Genomic DNA, 21025 nt, shown 5'->3' on the forward strand with positions numbered 1-21025 from the left:
GCACGTGGACTGCATGAATGCATGGAGTGCCCATTATGATCCAACATTTATTTATTTCCCAGGCTGTGCACTTGTTTCTGTGCATATCTACAGGAGAGGAAAAATAGCAAGGGGGAAGAAAAAAGGCATAGTGTTTCTTTACCTCCAGAAAAAATATGAAATATATTTCTAAGAATCAAGTTCTGTAAGAACAGATGTGCTGTGCACGTTCTGTTTAAACGGGAGGGTATGCACAACTGTACTGAAGAGACTTCGTATCAAAAATTTTGGAGCACAGAGAAATTCTGTAATCTGTTTTCTAACCTGTGTCTTTTCAAAAAACAAGTAGGCTCAAGTCACATCTAGTGCTATCTAATCTTCAAAGTAGCCTGTAACTTCAGAATTGCTTCATGTTAACATTACATTGCATGACTTAGTTTGGACTTCTCTAGTTGAGTACAGATGCCCTTAGGCCAGGTGCAATCAGCACATGAACAACAGTATGACAAATATATCAATAACAAAACAAGCTGCAGGAGAACAGGGATTGCCACCAGCATTCATACTGTGAATTTGTGCACCATACTGTAGCTATAGTGTATGTGCATATGTACACAGAAAACAAACCTTGTCTTACTACAAAGTGTTAACAGGTCATGCATAAGAATTCCAAGTCTCTAACTCAAACAAGCTATCAAATTCTCATCAAGAACAACTGTGTCTGTAAAATGAGCACTGTGAACTCTCAAAGAATACCCCCAAGGACTCTTATCATTATTTTACCACACATCTCAAAGAGATGTTCAAATCCAGTTCCTTATTTCTCATTTTTGTACTTACCTCTAATTAGTAATACCCATACTACAATATAGTCAATACAATAAAGTCCTCTAACCTGACTGTTACTCCTGCTCTTCACAGAACAGTCCTAGTTCCATGCATTTCACTCTCTCATTTAAAACAGTATTCATTATTTGGAAGCGCAAGGGTGAGTGTCATAGTGTAAAACTATGCATTCGTGTTTGAAAAGAATAATTTATGGCAATAAAAAGCTTGCCTTTTATAATAATTAAAATCTAACATAAAGACACTAAACAGACTTTACTCCCAACTCATCTTGTGGCTACATGACTAAGTAAAAATGTAAGTAACAGTTTTATGAGAACATTCATCAAATTTCAGAGAACCCATTACACTGTTATTTCCGTACTCTTTAGACTAAATAGCATCCTATTTAATAAGACAGAAAATAGTGCCTCTGGGAGGGAGCCTCTTTATAGTCACACCATTTCAAGGCAAATGGCTTTTGTTACTGTTTATGATTCTAAGAAAAAAAAACCCTTAATTTCTAGCGATCACTGTCATTAAAACTTTTCTATGCCATATATGTTTTCAAAGACTTCTCTCAGGCTATAATTAACTTAGGCAAACCAGTTCTTTTTTTCAGTTACATAGCCGTATTAATTTAATAATTTCCTTACTTATACATGCATGTAAGAAACTGAAGGCTGTAAACTGAACTTCACATATGCTTATGCTGTTCAATAAAGACAAGCTAACTCATAGAAATTTTCCCCCTGATGTACCTATAATGAAGTTTTAAACGTAACAAATGGAATACATCTGAAGCGATCTCCACATTAACCCAGTTTCAGCAGCAAGTCCAGCAAATGATGTTCTCCCTTAGCAGTGTCACAGAAAGAGACTAACAGTCACAATTCACAAGGCACATGAGAACCAGACATGAAATAAGAACCGTGCACTTCCAGCAGCTGTTGTCCTGACATATAAATAACAGAATAACTGAGAGCCTACAGCCCAGAACCATCCAATATCCTCAATAGATTTGGCAAGAAAAATTATGCTAGAAATTGGTGATTAGCAATTTATAAAGAGGCAAGAGATACATCCAAACTGTGGCAGCAAGACTTTAGCAGTCTCTATGAGTTGGCTGAAAACTGATTAAACAATATAAAGAACAGTGAAGATAAAAGATTCATAAGAGACCGATACTAGTAAGCAACCTTTCTTTATCCCCCTCCAGAAAACACCCTCAGTTTATTTTCTTGCATGAAATGCTGCAGTACCAATTCATAAGAAAAGGGCAAAGAAGTGCTGTACAAGCCAAAACTGAAGGATTGCCTTCCTGAATAATAGAATCATTCTAGTTGGAAAAGACCTTTAAGATCATCAAGTCCAACTGTTAATCCAGCACTGCTGAGTCCACCACTAAACCATGTCCCTAAGCACTACATCCAAATGTTTCTTAAATACCTTCAGGGATAGTGACCCCATCACTTCCCTGGGCAGCCTGTTCCAGCCCTTAACCACACCTTACATCAATAAATCATTCTTAGTATTGAATGCAAACCTTCACTGGTACACTCTGAGACCACTGCCTCGTGTTCTAACACTTGTCATGTTCTAACACTCATCACCTGAGAAAGGATATCAACACTCTCCTCACTGCAGCCCCCTGTCCTGTGGTTGTAGAGAGTGATGAGGCCTTCCCTCAGCCTCCTCTTCTCCAGACAGCTCCAGTTCTCTCCAGCACCACTGTTTTCTCATCTCTTCCCCAGCTTCATTGCTCTTCTTTGGATGCATTCCAGCAACTTCATCACCTTCCTGTAGTGAAGGGCCCGAAATTGAACACAGCACTTGAAGTAAAGCCACACCAGTGCTGAGTAGAGGGGGACAGTTACCTCCCTAGTCCTGCTGAGTACGTTATTTCTGATATAAGGATGCTATTCACCTTCTTGGAAACCTGGGACACTGCTAGCTCATGTTCAGTCACTTACTGACCAGTACCCCAGGTCCTTTTCTGCAGGGCAGCTTTCCAGCTACTCTTCCCCAAGCCTGTAGCATTACATGGAGTTCTTGTGACTCCAGAACCCAACATTTAGCCTTGCTGAATCTCACACATTTGGCATTCACCCATCAGATGCCTCTGCAGAGCTTCGTACTGCCTAACTCACACCTAATTTAATGTCATCTGCAAACTTACTGAGGGGACACTTCATCCCCTCATCCAGATCACCGATAAAGATATTAAAGGTAACTGGCCCCAGTACTGAGCCCTAGGGGACACCACTTGTGACTGCCCTCCAACTGGGTTTAAGTGCATTCATACAGCTCTGCACCCAGACAATCAGTTTTTTAACCAGCTAAGCATATGCCTGTATGTGCCATTGCTGCCAGTTTCTCCAGAATGTTGTACAGTACAATGTCAAGAGCTTTATAAAGTCTAGTTACACAAACAACCACAGTCTTTCCCTCATGCACTATATAAGGTCACCTTGTCATAAAGCAAAACTTGCCTTTCATAAACCTGTGCTGAGTAGGCCTGACTACCTGCTTGTCCTGTGTGTGCTGCATGATGGCACTCAAGATGATCTGCTCCATAACCTTCCCTGGCACCAGAGTAACAGGACTGTATGTCCCTGGGTTCTCCTTCCAGAGCTTCTTGTAGATGGTTATCACATTAGCAAATCTCCAGCTGCCTGGTCAACCAACCAGTTGATTAAGTCTGCTGATAAATGATGGAAAGCAGCTTAGCATCACTTCCACCAGCTCCCTTAGTACGCTCAGGTGGATCCTGTCCTTCACTGACCAATGTTCATCTCTCCCCAGTCAGTGGCTGCCACTACAGTGAAAATGAGGAAAGTCAGGGCTGGCCAAAAGAAAAATGAGGCAGTCACTGCTGAATCCACTAAAATTGTTACAAACAAAACTAAGAGGCAGGCTAAAAAGCTGCTGAAGTTGCCATTCATCGGCTTAGGTCCTTGTAAGAAAACATGGAAGCAGGGAGCCTTGGAGGGGAGCTGTCTCCAAGTATCAGGTAACACCTTCTCTCATGTTCGACATGAGTGAAGGTCAGCTTCTGCAGACCTTCAACAAAAATCTATTATTTGCCTGACAACTGAGATCTTAGTTTACAAGTAAGAGATCAATCTACTTCCAAATTTTCAATTTGTTTTCCATGCCATTCATTTACTATTGCTCCTAACTCTGCACCTACATATGCTGAAAAATCAATTTTTCATTACCATTAAAAGTAACTAAGACTAGGACAGGCTTGCTCGTAGTCCTCTGAGTCTGAGTAGAAAGTGCAAAAAAAGAACAGAATGCTCAGCCTGAAAGGGTCTTGACTCTCCCCTCTGGCAGCTCAAGTTTGCTGGCTTTCTGGTCACATAGCAGCTACTTCCAGTATGAATTATGAGACAATCTCAAGTGGACGGAAGCATAATATTAATTGTTGCTGGCTGCTGCTATCTCAGAACATACATGTGAAAAAGTCTGTGATGCTAAAAAGCTTTTCCTCAGTTTCTTGCTACCTCCCAAAATAAACACCTAGCATTTCACCCTGCCTCTCAATTTTCATACCTTTTTTATCCACTCTGTCCAGTTTCATTTGCCTGGATTTTGGTTTTACTGTTCTGTTGTCTTATGTCTACAAGCGGTCAATGAGAGAAGGATTAATAAGAGCTTTGATCAATATAGCAATTGCTTTATAAACCAGAAAGGTAGGAAAATGAGGGAAGGTCAACAACAGCAAACAAGAAATTTGAAAACAAATTACTAGGCTATGGATTTTTAATGGGTGTATATTCATATTGTCTCTGAATATTAAAGTAATTAAAGAATATGACATTTAGGTTCTTTAAAATATATTCCAATTGTTTGCTTTTATAAGCAAAAGTAAATTTCAGAGGATTAAGTTCCAGAACTGACATAATTAAAGCAGTCTTCCTTTCTGAAACTGAAAACATCATCTTTCAGAAATACAATTTATGATGAATCTTTAAAGCTGAGACCATTTGAGAATAAACATATTTTGAAACAATGAAAATCCAGGTAAAATATATTTTATGTAAGACTGATTTGGTCCCTGAATTAAATTTATCAAGCAGCAGCTTCTAAAAATCCTTTTATTCCAACGTTTTGCAAATATATTGAAATTAATATATCATCCAAATTAGCATCTCCTTCATATCAACCAGTTTTGAGAATAGCCCCTCCACAGGTACTGACCAGAAAATACATGGGAATACTTCAAGGACCCTCAAAGTAGAAGTCATAAAGAACTACCTTCTAAATTAATCAGCACATCCTCCTTTCTTTTACAATGTTACTCTCTAGAATAGTTTACAAATAACACTTTCATTTGCAAGATATATATGCATGCTACATCAGTAGATGAGCTACTGACTTACCAACAACAAAAGTCTTCCGAATGCTAGAATTTGCAGATAATTAAGTACAAAAAGCATGGCAAATATATATAGATATATCTCTATATATAGATACATAAAGGTATTTCTAAGCACAGAATATGGTTTCTCAAGTTCAATTTTTCAGCCTGGTGCGTTTGAGTTTCTACTTTCATATTCTATACAATTTGTTATTGATCTGGGTACTAAAAAAAATCATCAGGCTAGGAGAAGGGTGTCTGAAAGCAAGTGCTGCATATCAAATGACTGCACCAGAATATCAATCTTTGTTTCTAAATACAGTTTTAGGATTTTTGCCCGAAGGAAACCTCAAAGAAGAAAAAACAACAAAACACTGCTAAGTGATGTTGAAAGTCAGAATTTCAGAGAGTCTAGAATGTTCCATTCTTCTAAAAAGAGATTTTTAACAGAAAAATTGTTTCTGTGAACTCTAGCTTCTCAATAAAGCATTCTGTGCTTGTGGGTTCTGAACAAATCCCTAACTTCAGAAGAAGATACCTCTGCAATCAACTCTTAGCTCTCCAGAGGAAGGAAAACATTTTGAAGTTCTCTCTGGGAGGAAGAAAACCCCACGGTTCTTAGGCTGATGGAGAAAAGAAAGATTCAGGAGTCCCTAAAGTCTTTGAGGTTCAAAAACCAAAGAGATTATATGGTTCATCTGTTTCCTTTTTTTCCTTCATTTTTAGTAGCTATATTTCATGTTTATTTCCTTTGATATCTGAAATCAAGTTATTGAGCACTTAACTGATAACCATCTTATTCCTCAGGGTGTGGCCTTACTTCTTCAGCAGGTCAGCCTGCAGAATTATTGGTTTAATAGAGGTTTAAGGGAAGATATTATCAGGGTAGATGTCACATTTTAGAAACGAAGGTGCCATTTGGAGTCTACTGATAAGACCCTGTACATTTTGTGTAGGCTATTTCTAAGATGAATTTATGACCTTGGGAATAGGGAAAGGAGATACAGGTTGTTCCACTTCTATTTTTTATTTTTGACAAATTGAAGATGGAAATAATCCCTTTTGGCGATTAAAGTAGTACAAACACAGATTTAATGTTAGCTATTTTGGCTGTAGGCTCTGGAGCTGTCTGCAGCAATGTTAAGTCCTGGCCATCTTTGTGCTGAGATCCTTAGGGGAATATCTATATGGAACGTAAGGCAGCTGGCTGCTGCCATAGGAGGAGACCACAAATGAAGACACTATGCTCTTAAACACACACACAAAAAAATAAAAAACTATTTGTTTGCCAGATGTGTGGATGTTCAAATATGCAAAACATTTTCTCCTTCTTCCGTAAGTTCCTCATCCTATCACCATCTGCCACAAAGAAATTTTCCATTCTAGTATTCAGAGTCTGTTTCCTAACAGGAACTACTAGATAATCTGGTAGTTTCCTAATGAGCAGGATAAATAAAGTTTATTATTATTCAAAAAAATAAGACATCAAAACAATTATTTTTTCCTTGTAAAGTTTACTACAAAAAAAAACCTGTGGAAAAAGACATGTCATACATTTCTTTATATTCAATGACCAGCTGTTTTAAATTTGGATAATAAGTAATTCACCGTTTTCTGTGTGCAAGTGCAGAATGATATAATGAATTCCCATATGCCCTGAGACGTGCCAGCTATAATAGGTTATCGAAAATCCAGCTGCTGTTACAATAATAGCTGCCAATGTCCGAACTACTGAAGAGAATAATGAATCTCCTGCAAGTCAACTAAGACATAAACTGACAGGCTTCTCACTTGCAATGCGTGGGAATACAATACAGATGTTAATTAAAAAGAAAATTGACCAACATGAAAAATTAGTATGAAGAATCACGTGCATTATTTAGAGTGGGAAATTAATGGTCAATAAATATATAAAGATAATGAATAGTGAACCCATATTTTCATAAGCAGCTCCATTTCAGTTACTCATCCCAAACCACAGAATGGTTTGGGTTGGAAGGGACCTCAAGCATTATCAAGTTCCAACCCACTGCCACAGGCAGGGATGCCAGCCTACTATATCAAGTACTAGATTAGATTGCCCAGGGCCTCATCCAGCCTGGCCTTTAACACCTCCAGGGATGGAGGATGATGTACAGGAAACATCATATCTATATTCATATAAATGTACAGAAACATCCTATAAATTACACAGAGTTTGCAAAATGCACTGTTCCATTGTGATATGTTAGAAAGAAAAGCAAACAACAATTCCCATGCAGCTCTTCACATATCTAGACTGCTAGATTTTTCAGTGATCACGAAAAATTGATTATAAATATGATTATGAAAAAAACAATTATGTTACATACAAGAACTTTAATGCAATTTTAGATTCAAAGGTACAACTCCCCCCTTAAATAGTTAAAATAAACACGCACAAACTAAGACTGAAAGACAGTAACCAAAAGAGGTCATAAGACTCTCACAGGCAAATGTAACTCTTGTCTTCAAGTTGGCATAAGTACATTATTACACATACTTATTTCTTTAAGATAATTGTTCTTAAGGAAGATAAGTTTTAAATCATCCCATAAATCATCAATTCCACAAGCAAGATGAAATTAATACTATATTGATGTAAATGTACACCAGCCAAAGGATGTAAAATATTTATTTAAAAACAAAAAATACTAATTCATATTGGCTGGAGTTGAATTATCTCCAATATACAAAGCAGACAATGCTTAAAAGCCACATTAAATAGGACTTCAATAATTTTAACTTCAAGCAGTCTATATGTAGTACTTGAAGAATAATTTAAAAAAAAAAAATCTAAGAATGTATTATTTGGAAAAGATTGACAAATTAAAAGCATGCCGTGTAGAGATTTAAGATTTTTAAGCAAAGGAGCAAACCACATAACAATCAAAGACTCTGAAGCTTAAAGAAGCTCATTCCTTTTCATACCTCAGTAAAGAAGTTGCAAGTAACTGTTTTCAGCCACATGTTCCTGATGCTGCAAAAAATAAAGCAAAAAACCAAACAAACAAACCCAGCAACAGCTACTAAAACACAACAGCCCCAAACTACACTTATTTGCCTGAAATATTAATGGACTTACTTTTCTTTAAGGAAATCCACTACTTGTCTGAAGTCTGCCACGCAGTATTCTCTTTTCATGTCCATGAGCACACTGTCAGAGGCTGACTGGACTGGTATGTGCAGAAAAGCATACACTCTCGGATGATTGAGAATCTTTGCCATTTCCTAACAGTTATTCAAAAAGATAGGAAAAAAAAAAAATAGCTTTCAAGCATTCTGAAACCAATATATAAACCTTTACACTCATACAAGGTAAATACCAGCAGTAATACTTCTGCAACCTAAACAACACTAAGTTTTGCAATGGCCCAGCTGGAGAGAGTAGGGACAGGTGAAAACATATGGAAGCAGTTTTGTTTTAAAAGAAAGAAGAAAGCCATGGGGTTGTATTTCCTTTGAGATAGGCCTGACACTCCCTAAGTAGTACTGGTTATTCATTTAGGAGAAAACTTTAGAAGAAAATTATTGCTAAATAATAGCCCCCGTGCTTTCAGACAGGGGCTGTTTTCAATTTCAGAAGATTGCAAGATTCAGCTGCTTTCTCGTCAGAATCAAGAGTTCTCATATACCAATACCTGAATGTCTCTAATTGGAGTACTCTTAGAACTGGCAATTTGCTAACTGAAGTACATCTAATTGTTTGCAAGTCTGCTCCAAAACTAGTCTGAAATCTCTTACCTGTGCTATTACAGATGAGGGAATTAAAAGCACTTGGGTATAGAAAGGATAGAACTCATCAGGGGGCTGCTAAAAGCAAAGGAATGGCTCGAAGAGAGGCAGAGGATATGATACATCATGTACAAAAAGTCAAATACAAAACAAATTAAAGGTAAAGGAATATGCCAACAAACCTCAAAACCAAACCTAACACCAGACAGACAGCTGGCATGGTGATGGAACATTACATGGGAAACAGAACACTGCAGTAATCTTTCTTTCATTTTTACTATATACAACTTTAAGGACATCAAATCTAGCAAGAAAGTTTAAATATTCTAAATACTGAGATAGAGCTGCATCTAGACAGCTGTAAAAATACAGCCTGTTAAACTTTACCCTGCAGAAAAACAAGTACACTTGGACAAAAAAATCCCCACATTATTACGCATACAACAAAGAAGCAAGCTTTCACTGAAGGTTTTCACTTTCCTCCTGCACAGTAAGTATGCAGGGTGCTGCACTGCCTGCTCCCATGCCATGTGTGTTCAGTATACTCCAGCCAGACCATTTCTCCTTTCTCTGACTGCACAGATGTTCTGTTTGATAACAGATACTGCCTCTGGGTTTAGTTGTTAAGTTGCAAGTATTTACAAATTCTTTCCAGGTCATTAATCAGCAATACTACCATGCACCTAGACTTTTCTTCAGTATTGATATAAGGTTGGCCTAAATTGTTCAAAGAGAAGCTAAGCACCTTGTGCCTTTTCTCCTTCGGGTACCTTCCTCCTAAAAGCACTGATTTTTAGAACATAAACAACAACTATTCTCACAACACATGCCTTTCATTTGACAAACACACGTACAAAACCTAAAACCTCTCAAATCACTTTCAGAAAGCTGCTTTGAGGGTTTCTGCTTAAGATCCTGTTACAGATGCGCTTATGAGAAGCGACTGCATTATTCAATGGAATGCCTACTATAACCCGGATACGTAAACTAAATATTGAAGTAAAACTTGTATCAGTAGTGGAGGGTGCATGATTTGATGCAGAGCAATGTGTGTGCAGCTGGCTCTCAGTGGAAGCCACAGGAGAAGAACAGGCCACCGCGCATCCACACCAATTTTACGCATCCAATTTGAATGAACCATTTGCTTTTCTCCTTCATATTAGACATTCAGCTAGAATACATTGTTCAAGTAAAACAGCACAGAACAAATTCTGTAAAATCATATCACAAAATGAGAAACTTTTCTTTTGGCTTATTTAAGCTTTAGAAAATTCTGTAGAAGTTAATAAAAAGCTTTCTACAAGTCAACTGTGATGTTTTTGCTTATCGGTAGTGCGTATCTGAAACATCAGAAATAGCAGAAGAACTGGAATCGAGTCATATATCACACCACTACTGCTTCACTCTTAATTCAAAACACTTCACTTGAGCTTCAAAAACACATTCAAGATGCAAGAAAACAATGAGAATTTCATAATATGTTTCTGAATCTGAAAAAAAGTAACTCTACAACGTAGAATTAATTCTTTCTCCTCTCAAATTTGGCATCTTCTGAGCAACAGCCTCTCTCTCACATGATTCACTTCATGAATTCTCTTTGAAAATCATCAACTACTTCTTAGGATTTCTAGCTACAAAAGCATTATTTGATCTCAGCTTTTGTAAGGCTGAGGATCATTTGATAGGAAAGCAGTGGATATCTATCCCAAACAAGATTTGGGAATATTATGCTCAAAAAACGTAGAATTTGTTTTTTTTCTTCTTGTTCCTCTGCATTCATACTAAACAACACATTTTTAATTTTCTTTTTTTAACCTTAAAACACAGATTGCTTTTTTTTTTTTCTACAATAGTAGCAGCTTTTATGTTGCTGCAAAACTAGCAACACTGTGTAGGACAGCAGGAAGTAAAAGAGCATAAATAACTTGGATTTACCTATGTTATAGACACTGAATAGTAAAGAATAAGAAACTACCTTGCCTTACTACACATTTCATTTTGTTGCTTTTTAAAGCCAGAAATGAGGAATTTTTCTCTGTTTTTTTTTTTAAAGAAGTGTCTCAATTCATGTTCTTCCTCTCTTCTTTGCCTTAGAAAAATGAAAAATTTTGCTGCAAAATATGAAAAGTGAAGAAAAAATCCTGAAAATGAAAGGGTGTTCTCTTATCCAGAGGACAGGTTGGGGGATGACCCCAACCCTCTAGCTGCTTGTCTTACAACAACTCGCACAACCCAATTTTCTCACATTTGATCTAGCTTAATGAAGAGGGAACTTCAAGCAACACTTCCTGTAAAAATCAAGTCTTGCAATCACTGCTGTATATATCCTGTAGGATTAAAACTGCTCTCATTGACAATCATTTCACTTGGTTCTGTATTAGTGTCCAGGCCACAAAATGTCCAGCATTAATAACAGAAAATTTCAACAGTAACTCCAAGACCCCGTATGCATCAAAAACATAAAAATCCTAAAGGTAAAACTACCAGGATGGTCACTTGTGCACTAAGTGAAATTTCTTGACAATTCTACTGCATTGTTTTGTTTTAGAAAGATGCACATCGGTTCCTTATGATCAAAGAAAACGCATTATTTAGAAGGAGCATTCCTTTTCCTATGTATCAGAAATGCATGTATAATACATGTTACATATCCAGGAGCTCTCATATAGTTTAGTCACTGTGGCCACAGGTTTTAAGCACATTCTGGATCACAAAGTTTTTTCTACACAACAGAAGATTGTAAATGTCTTCCTACTGCACCTACAGCTACACAAAATATACTATAATTACTTTAAGCAATGATGTTCTATTGAGCGTGTTCCTGTATTTTCAGGAATAGAGCTGAATTAAAGGCTCCACTGATACACTGGTTTTCCAAGAGCATAACTATTAATATATTATTAATATAATATATTGGCAGATTCAGCAGTGTGCAAACTGGACAAAGGACAGAAATACCTGATGAAACACTGTGCACTTCTCATTTGCTTTCTAAGTACCACTAGTGCTTGTCTCATAACCTATCAGTTGCAACCAGAGGCTCAGAATGAACAGTTTGAGACCTCTGAATAAACCAGTCTTCCAAATTTCTTAAGCACTCAGTTATAAATGAAACATTGTACCCCAAAGTTGTAAGGTAAGATCATTCTAGTCTTAGCATTTATCCTTCCTACACCTAAAATTACACTGAAGTAGTTTACAACAGAGTATGATTGAATACCATGATGTGTTGGACAGTCATACTTAGTGAATCCTGACAGATTTTCCTGCATCACAGATTATACACAGAATACTAGATTTCATCACTTAATAAAACCATTAGTTAATATCCCAGGGAGAGCTTGAAGGACATCACGTATAATTGCACTTTACAGTATCTCAACATTCTACACTTAACATCTGTTTCCTGCTGTTACACATACACATTTTTCAAATAAAGTGTTTTCAGATATAATTACATACTTCAGCTGGTAGGAAAAAATGCAATATTTAATTTTATTTCCATCTGGAAATAATAAAGGAAAGACTTTTTGAAATCATAAGACTGTGAAAGAAAATTTCCGTCTTTTTTCATGACTGAAACAGCTGATTGCCTTGCACCTCTCCCCACCCCTCCCCCCAATGGAATCTACTGGTACCTACATGAAGACATTTCTTATAGGAAAAAAAAAAAAAAAAAAAAAAAATTTGCAATTTACTTTAAGCTGACATTGCCTAGATTTGGAATCTAACAATGTGTGTGAGAGATCCTGTGGGATACTGATGATGTAGGAAATAATTTTTTTCCAGTTCTTAGCAGCTGGAGTACATCTGAACACAAGGCCAGAATGGTTTTTATCCAGTCATTATATTTCATCCCAGCATCTACAATATAAGAACTTAACTGTCTAACCAAAAAGTCATTTCTGGTGTTTGTAATGACACCACACAGAACCACAGAGAATCAGAACCAATAAATATCAATATCCATGCATCTACATGTATCTTTCCCCCAAGTCAGGTGTTTGAATTCTTCCTCATGTTCAAGTTACAGTGGTATGAGCAAATGCTTTCTAGAAAAAAAATTCTGTCCTCTGCCAAACGCAAAGTCCAGTGAAACGCTTGTCCATATGGAAATGTGACTAAATGGCACTCCCTCAAAACTTCCTTCCCTTGTGGCAGATGTTAGTGTGAGATGTGTGGTGAGGGCTCTCTGCTGGCACTTGTCATCCAGAAGCCCAGTGGTGCTACCCCCAGCACAGCCTGGCCAAAAATCAAGTGACTGTGGTCCACTTCATAAATCCTCTATAGTGGAATCCAAGAACAGATGTGATCTAGTGATGGAAGCATGGCCATGACGACACTGAGAATGGACAGCCTGCAATGGTTTTGTTAAAATCTGAACAGGAAGCCCCTCATGCTTCCCTTTTGACCCCCAAGTAGTGGGATTGTGAAAATCCAAGATATAGGATATATGACATGCCTCCCCAAGGATGCTGTTTGGAATTCAATGCCTCCCCTCTGTAATGAAGGGACATAAGGAAGCTGGATGCTGGACAAGCTGAGTGGCAACCTCTGTCCCAGGTAATGACATGACATACACACCTGTCCTGAATGGCCTGCAAGGATAAAGGACTACTGCTTCACACAGCTCCAACTGATGTAACTTGAACCTTAACGTCAAATTTTGGGGTTGCAAGACAAAGACCAAAAATTTATTTTGCCATGCAGGAAAAATGCTGACAACATTACCAAACAAAGGATGGGTATCAGCTTAAGCCACTCTCAGAAACAGATACAAACTAGGCTTCGAGCCATGACATGCTGATAGAAGTATTAGTGAGAGCCATTTGCTCTGCCCTATCTGCTACCAGCTGTTCCTCTAGCTGTAGGATTTTTCTGCTGCTTCTCATCTCACAAAACAGACAATCCTAGCTAGTTAAGCAATTTCCCCCCTGTGATTATTAAGCCTAATATCTTAAAAACCAGACCAAGCCAAACCACATCCCTTCAAAAATTTGTCATATCTTCCTCTATTAAAAATGAGGACAGGCTAAGAGAAGTTCTTGTAAAAAAGTGACATCCAGACAATAACATTAAGCAATACTGTATTTCACAGACCAACACTCCCGTCAAGGTCTGCTGAAAAGAAAGAACCTATTTGAAGAGGACCATTTATGTATTTATCTGATAAAAACAGTAATTCTCAGTACAGACATCTGAACCTAGGCTCCCGAAATACTTAATGATAAGCAAATTGGCATCGGGTTAAATGAAGGCATTTTTTCTGCTTTACATAAGGCTGATTATTACTTGGCTTCTCTCGTACTGTGAGCCCAAGTACAACACTACAGTTTCCATACTTGCTTCTCCAAAATGCAGCTGATCAAGTCAGACATGGCCATTAACATTATGACACTGATTTCTTCAAAGTATTGAGGACCTTCAGTTCCCACCTGAACTGATGCGAGGTGCGTGTTGGAAACAAGCAGTAAATAAACAGCTCTGTCCTTAAAAAGATGGCAATTCTTAAAGCCTTTGCTGCAATCACAGAGAGACTTGCTGTAGCTTCAGAGTGCTGTCTGTCCAGCTTCAGTAAACTGATTCACTTTAAGGTAAAATGTACATTTGATTAATTGCTGGGGCAATGGCTTAATGACTTATAACCAGCCGACCAAACAGTTAACGTTAATTTCTTGTGAAATGATTAATTCTGATCTGCAAGAAAATACATACCTTTCTCATTTTCTCCAAGGGGCTCTCTAATTCCTCATCATTAAGCACTACACTAATGAAATATTTTCTTCCCGAGGTAAATTAATATTCCTCTTTGCAATATACATTAGAAACACACAAAGAAGTTCCCTAACAATAGATCACCTACTGCAATAGCACAGTGCTGCATGAAATCACTTTCCGTCTCAATCATATGCTATGCTAACAAAACCTTGACAAAGAGTTAAAATGTAAATAAAGGCACACACGTACAATAGGCAAATAGGACTACTGCTCTAACTTTTTGTCTTCAGAAACCTGGATCAGAGACACGGATCACTACCTTGTCAGACAAAAGAATTGATGGTTTCTGTTCAGAAGGAAGTCACAAAATGGATGGTACACCACATCGTAACTGCACTGCACTGAGACACATCAGTGCCAGGAAGCTTCCCTGTTGTTTCCCTTGATTTAAAAAGATCATGTACAATACCTCAAAAAGTACCTGCTTTATTAGGCTACAGTGAAAAAAAAGTAATGGAAGACTATAAACAAAACTTGAAATTCTAGGCAACTACTATCAGCTTCTTTCTTCTCAAGATACCAAACTAATTGGTTTAAGTTTCATGACAAAAATAGTATCAAACATTCAAAACCATAATGGCAAGATTGATATTGCAGAATTTAAGTTCTTCTGAATTTCCTCCTCATTTAACATGACTAAATTAATCAAATTCAGAGACTGGGTAGAAGAGGTTTTATAATTTCCTCAATTCAGAATAGCACAAAAACACAAAACCAACAGTCTCGTGCAGTTTTATTCCAAGTTTCTAGAATACATTTCCTCATTTTTCTTTTCCTCCTTTTCCTCATCAAACTTTTTAAAACAAATGCCAAAGCCTAATAAAGCAGGCAGTCTTGCTGATAATCGTGCAGATGATGTTGCAGAGCACAGCGAGTTGACAACTATCAAAGACAACAAAGGGGGTTGGTTGTTCATTTGAACAAAACAGAAGCTTATGGAACAGAGCATAGTTGGTAGATCATCACTTATTATAATACAAATAACTAGGAAAGGAAGATCGTATTTGGTTTTCAACGTAAGCACAAATACTCAGAGAAGATGGCACATTTTGCTGTGAGCTATATTTTTGGCATCAGCTTCTACCCCAATGCCCTAAAATGTACGGTGACAGCTACAATTCTCATTCCATACGCATCATATCTGGTCTTTGAACAAACAGCTCCGTTAATGGTGATTTTGATTTTCTGCTGGTAATCCACCTGAAATAAAACTCAGCTCCAAAGGTCTACTATGAAGTGACATTACAAGTAATTGACAGACAACCTGACACTCAACACAAAACAGAGAGGATCTGCCTGCATTTCAATGTTCTTTCATTTTTATGCTATCTAGAAAGAAAGATAAACATTTATATGAACAAATCTTACTTAATGTACAGCTAATATTCACAGCATTAACTGGTCAAGCAAAGTGCTATTTAATGTTAACCCCTTTCACCAACATGAAGTTTTATGCACAAATCATTAGATCCAGCAAAGCATTAGCAGCATGCATAAAATAACCAGTTTTGATGAAGTGAATCTTGCATAAGTAAAGCAGTTCTTTCTGCCATGTTTTTCAAAACATTTCTTTCCAGTAATGTTATGAAGAGCAGTTTCATTTCCACTACCACAAATGCTCCTTTCTACACTATCTTAAAGCAAACTTTTACTGTTTATCAAAGTTCCCAATACAATATTTCATGAAGATTTTAAGAGCACTCAAGATTTACAAATACAACATAAAAACTTCAACAAGATTAAGGTAGGTTCTTGTTTGACATTTATTAAGCCAAATCATTATACCAGATTACAACAAACACATCACCACTCATTTATTTCCATTAGTAGCTGCTGAGCCTGAGATCTTAAAACTTTAGATTAGACAAAATGGTACAACTTAATTCAAAATACAGCAGAGATCATTCATTCCTTTCCTAATCTCACATTTTCAGAAACATTAATTTTGAGGTGAATTCATCACTGAAACAGTTACATTACACTGGGTTTTAGGAAGTAATTTCAAGGAAATAAGCTATATTTGGAAACCCCAGTGATAAAGAACAATCTGGAATACACAAATTAAACAAAGATGTACACACAGCCTCCGTGAGACAAATAAGCATTTATCAATATAACAAAGGAAGCCATAAGACAGCTTTTTTCCCCCTCCTTCCTCAGAAGTCCAGATGCAACCACTCTGCTCCCCCTTCCCTTAATAGCTTAGATTTCTTCCAGTTTTAGTGCCAGCAAGACAAACACAGTTTACACATAGACAACCATGTAATTACAGCAAGGGACGGTTGCACGGTCCACCAACCACAAAACACTACAAAACGCATGGCAATAAGACGTCAGAGACTCAACTATTCATTTATTTAAATGTATGCCACAGCTTTCATTTTTTCTAGTCAAATCAATATATTTTAATTGGTGCCTTCAAAGGCAACAATCTATGAAAATAACAAAAATACTAGAAACAAGGCAAATACATGCCCTATATGTAATTCCTGAAATCACGATGCCCTTTTATTTGCTGAAGAATGTCTGTATATTGTTTCCTTTCAAAAATGCGTTTCAGATCAGCTTACACTTCAGCTTTTTGAAAACTTCAGCTTACACAAAACGCTGGAGAAAAATCAAGAACAATATGGAAAAAAAGAAAAAGGATTCAGTAATTTTACTGTAGTACGTATCTACGTGCTGTGTCAGGGCACATTTGGGGAAGCCAGCTGCATGGTATCAGCTTCAGTGAGGTTAAGGAACATAAACACTGAGCTGACACGAAAAATCAAAGCAAAAGAGCAAAGAAAGACTGTTGCTACTCGTGGCACACTTGGTATTCCTTAAGCATTTGAAGACGCTGCCACCATGCAGACTCCATCTCAATGGCTGGCGTATCACTAAATCGTTCTGAATTAATAATGGAGATAAAGTCCACAGATGGCATATGGTATACTTTGAGATAGACTCATTTTGACAGGTGACAAAGAAGACTACTCATCTCATTATGTGAAATTAAGCACTTATGGGAATGGCAGGTGTGAAGTGCCTCCTTTATGCAGATTTGGAAGCATCCCATCACTCACAGAAAGCACTGTAGTAAAATCATAGACAAATCTGGAAGCAGAGATGGCGTTAAATCTGCAAGGGAAGTAAGAAAAGGCTGAGATGCAAGTCTCTGCCCTCTCAATCTGGATGATCCACATTCCCTCCTAATATAACCAGAATCTCAGATACTGAATCAGGAATTATATATTAAAAAAAAAAAAAAAAAGGAAAAATGAAGACAAAAATCCATCTCTAGCACTACTCCACAAACATTACTTAATTTCAACCAGCTTGACTTTACAAACTAATTCCTATTCACCTTTTATCTAATACTACTGTTTTAAGGGATTTTCCCCAACCCTCTTGCTTCATCCATCACTGTAAGTGGACATAAAACACTGTCTCAGCAGAGTGTTAGTAACTCCATAACATGATTGTGGAATAAATGCCCGGAGGTTATTTTTGAAGTGGGCTGTACAACCTTACACCAGTTTTGGTATGCACTGATACAAGAGAATGATAACATCTCCATCTGGCAGTCTGTGTACTTCAGCAGTAGCCCTGTGCAAATACACATGGCTTACAGTACACAAAGGGTAACTCCACACCTGTGTACTCATTACAGGATTTGCAGGAATTATAAAGTAGTTCCTAATACGACCATTTGAAAACTCTTCCAAGCTAAGACATGCTTCCCTATCCAAAAGTCATGGCAATTTACTAAAATTTTCAAGCGCCATCAGCACATGAGGTGAGGGCAAGCATTGGAACAAAGAGCAAATCTCAAAATCTTGGCTTGAGACCAAACTTAAAACAAGAAAGCTGTATGCTTCATGACACCTACATCAATCAGATGGCTAAGTCTGAGAAAGCACTCTGGGAAACAAAACCCTGTCTCCTTTGGCACGCCACAAAAAGAAAATCAAGCATGCCCTCAGCAGCTCAATTGCAAACTCCACCAAATTCCTTCTCTCTGCCTTAGAACCACAGGCAAAAGAAACAATGCTGGGGTCTCAGTTCCTTTCATTTGTTTTAAACATAGAAAATAACCCTGCAAGGTACCAAGAGAAGTCACACAGAAGTCATTGGTTGTATTTGCATTAATACTATGGTTCAAAGCAGCTGCGAAATGCTGAAGTGAAATACCCAACAACTCCTTCCCAGTCTACAGGAAGTGATTTTTGGGTGATCGTTCAGTCTACAGAGTGATTTTTGGGTGTGCAAACTGAAATCATTTCAGAGGAAACCTAAGCAATGCAATAAATGTGCTCCAATCCCTCAGCAGGAAAAGAGGGATTCGAATCAATGCACTCACCATTTAAGGAGCTCTGGACCATATATACATAGGGGCAGAAGTTTAGTTAAGGGGAATAGATTTTGAAGTAAAGACTAAAAATGCATATAAAGTAGATACAACTTCTCTACCACATTCTTAAATTTCTTGTTCTGCTGCTTCTTAATATAAACACAAACATCAAATGCAGCTGAACAAAACAGCACCCAATAAGTTCAACTCAAATAATCAAGGCTCTTTTTCTGATGATTCTACTCACTATGCATTCTATCAAAAAGTTCTTAATATTTTGCACAATCGTAAAAAAAAAAACTGCAAAGTTCCAAAAATTTTTTTCTTTGCATACAACAAATTCCAACTGGAAAATATGTGATTGATGCTCATCCCAAAACTGTCAATGCTATGCATATGTTTAAGTATAGAAGGAGCCATTACCACCATATTTACTGAATTGAAACCTAAAAGTACTAACTGGCATCAAAACATACCTTCACAAGTACAGTAATGATTTTCATGATATAATGGCAAACATCTTGTCATTCCAATAATTTTCTTTTTTGGCGTGGTGGTGGGAAATGAAGAGCTCATAATCACTTTTTGACACCTGCAAATAAATTTCCATCTCTAAATAGCTTACTAGGCAGCTTATCAAAAAGCAAACTAAGAATCTTTTGGTGAAGGAGCATGCTATTCCCAACACCTATAGAAAATAAAATATAGTATGGAAAAAATCCCATGATTTTAGTCAGAGGATACAAATATTTTCTTGATAGCTGCCTAGACACCTCTTTATGTGTAGCTGAGGTTCCCCAAATCTAGGTTCACAATATAAACAATATAAGCAGGGCATTTTTCAAAGGACCAAGATGTGAGGCAAGGTCAGCCAAAATACCATACTCTAAATATCTCCCCACACTTCTATTTTTAAGGTACTAAAATAGTAAGTGCAACTTATGCTTCAGCTGCATATGAAGTGATACGTTTTTAATTTTTAGTCTTTTATCACATTATCAGGCCTTTTGTTCACAGAAAAACTTCCTTATTCACTGAGCACATTATCATTGCCATTGTTTTATGACAACTTTTTGTTTCTATTGCAGCTACGCCATCTACAACTCTGAATTCATCTACACATCTCTGTTCTTTTTATTTACCATCTCCTCCCATCCAGACAAGGGAAAGGCACAGGAACTCTAGCAAAGAGTTTGAATTCCAAGCACACAATTAAGTGAGTGACCTGATGTTTTCAATTATCTGAGATTAAAATCCATGGATATTTGAAGGAAAATAGAAGGGAAAAAGCTATATGTGCAATGTCTTAACATTGACATTCAAGTAAAAAAAGAAAAGAAAAAAAAAGCAGTTCTAATGACAATGGAATTCATGCAACATTACAAATTGACATTTAAAAACGAATAGAAAGTCTTTGAAAATTGGTATTTTTAAAACACTTCAGATTCAGAATGTTATTGGACAAAACAAATGCCATAGAAACTTTCTTAGTTTTGGAGGTTACAAGAATAATAGAGACAAAGTTGGAAAAACATCTCACTGGTAGGTAAGATTCAATAAATTTGGCACAAATTGCAAGTGAAGCAAAATTGTTGATGTTAGGCTGCATCTCTAGGGAAGCTCAGCCCAGATCTTACAATTAATTTATGCTTTTACATGACTGCTGCTGCTCTATGCCACTTACCACACATGTTCTTTAATAAAGTGAAATAAACTCTTGAGAAACAGTTGCATATGTACAGTTGTGTGCAAATGCTGCAAATTTCTAATTTCTAAAGAAGATGCATGGGTCTGGAAGAACTTTTTCCCTTTTGTTGGACATATACAATAAGTACATTTTCCCACATAATTTTCTTTTTCAGAAAGCCAAGCACTACCTAGTTAGCAACATGCTATCTAACAAAACAAACTAAATCAAATGCAGCACCTTTTTAAAACAGTTAATGGAAGATGTTTACAACCCATAAAATAGCCTGATGGCTTTCTTA

At 37.0% G+C, this 21025-nt stretch overlaps 1 protein-coding gene across 5 annotated transcripts in view; it reads right to left on the reverse strand.

Annotated features, from left to right (window-relative positions):
- CDKAL1 (CDKAL1 threonylcarbamoyladenosine tRNA methylthiotransferase) overlaps positions 1–21025 on the reverse strand; it is a 364081-nt gene that overhangs the window by 110530 nt on the left and 232526 nt on the right. For all 5 annotated transcript variants that reach the window (XM_090136868.1, XM_031610103.2, XM_090136867.1 and 2 more), the window contains one exon: positions 8274–8419. In XM_090136868.1, coding sequence (XP_089992994.1) covers positions 8274–8419 — 146 coding nt within the window. The remainder of the gene's footprint in view (positions 1–8273; positions 8420–21025) is intronic.

This window comes from Phasianus colchicus, chromosome 3 (assembly GCF_987193195.1).
Source record: "Phasianus colchicus chromosome 3, bPhaCol1.hap1.1, whole genome shotgun sequence".
In the NCBI taxonomy this organism is placed as follows: Eukaryota; Metazoa; Chordata; class Aves; order Galliformes; family Phasianidae; genus Phasianus; species Phasianus colchicus.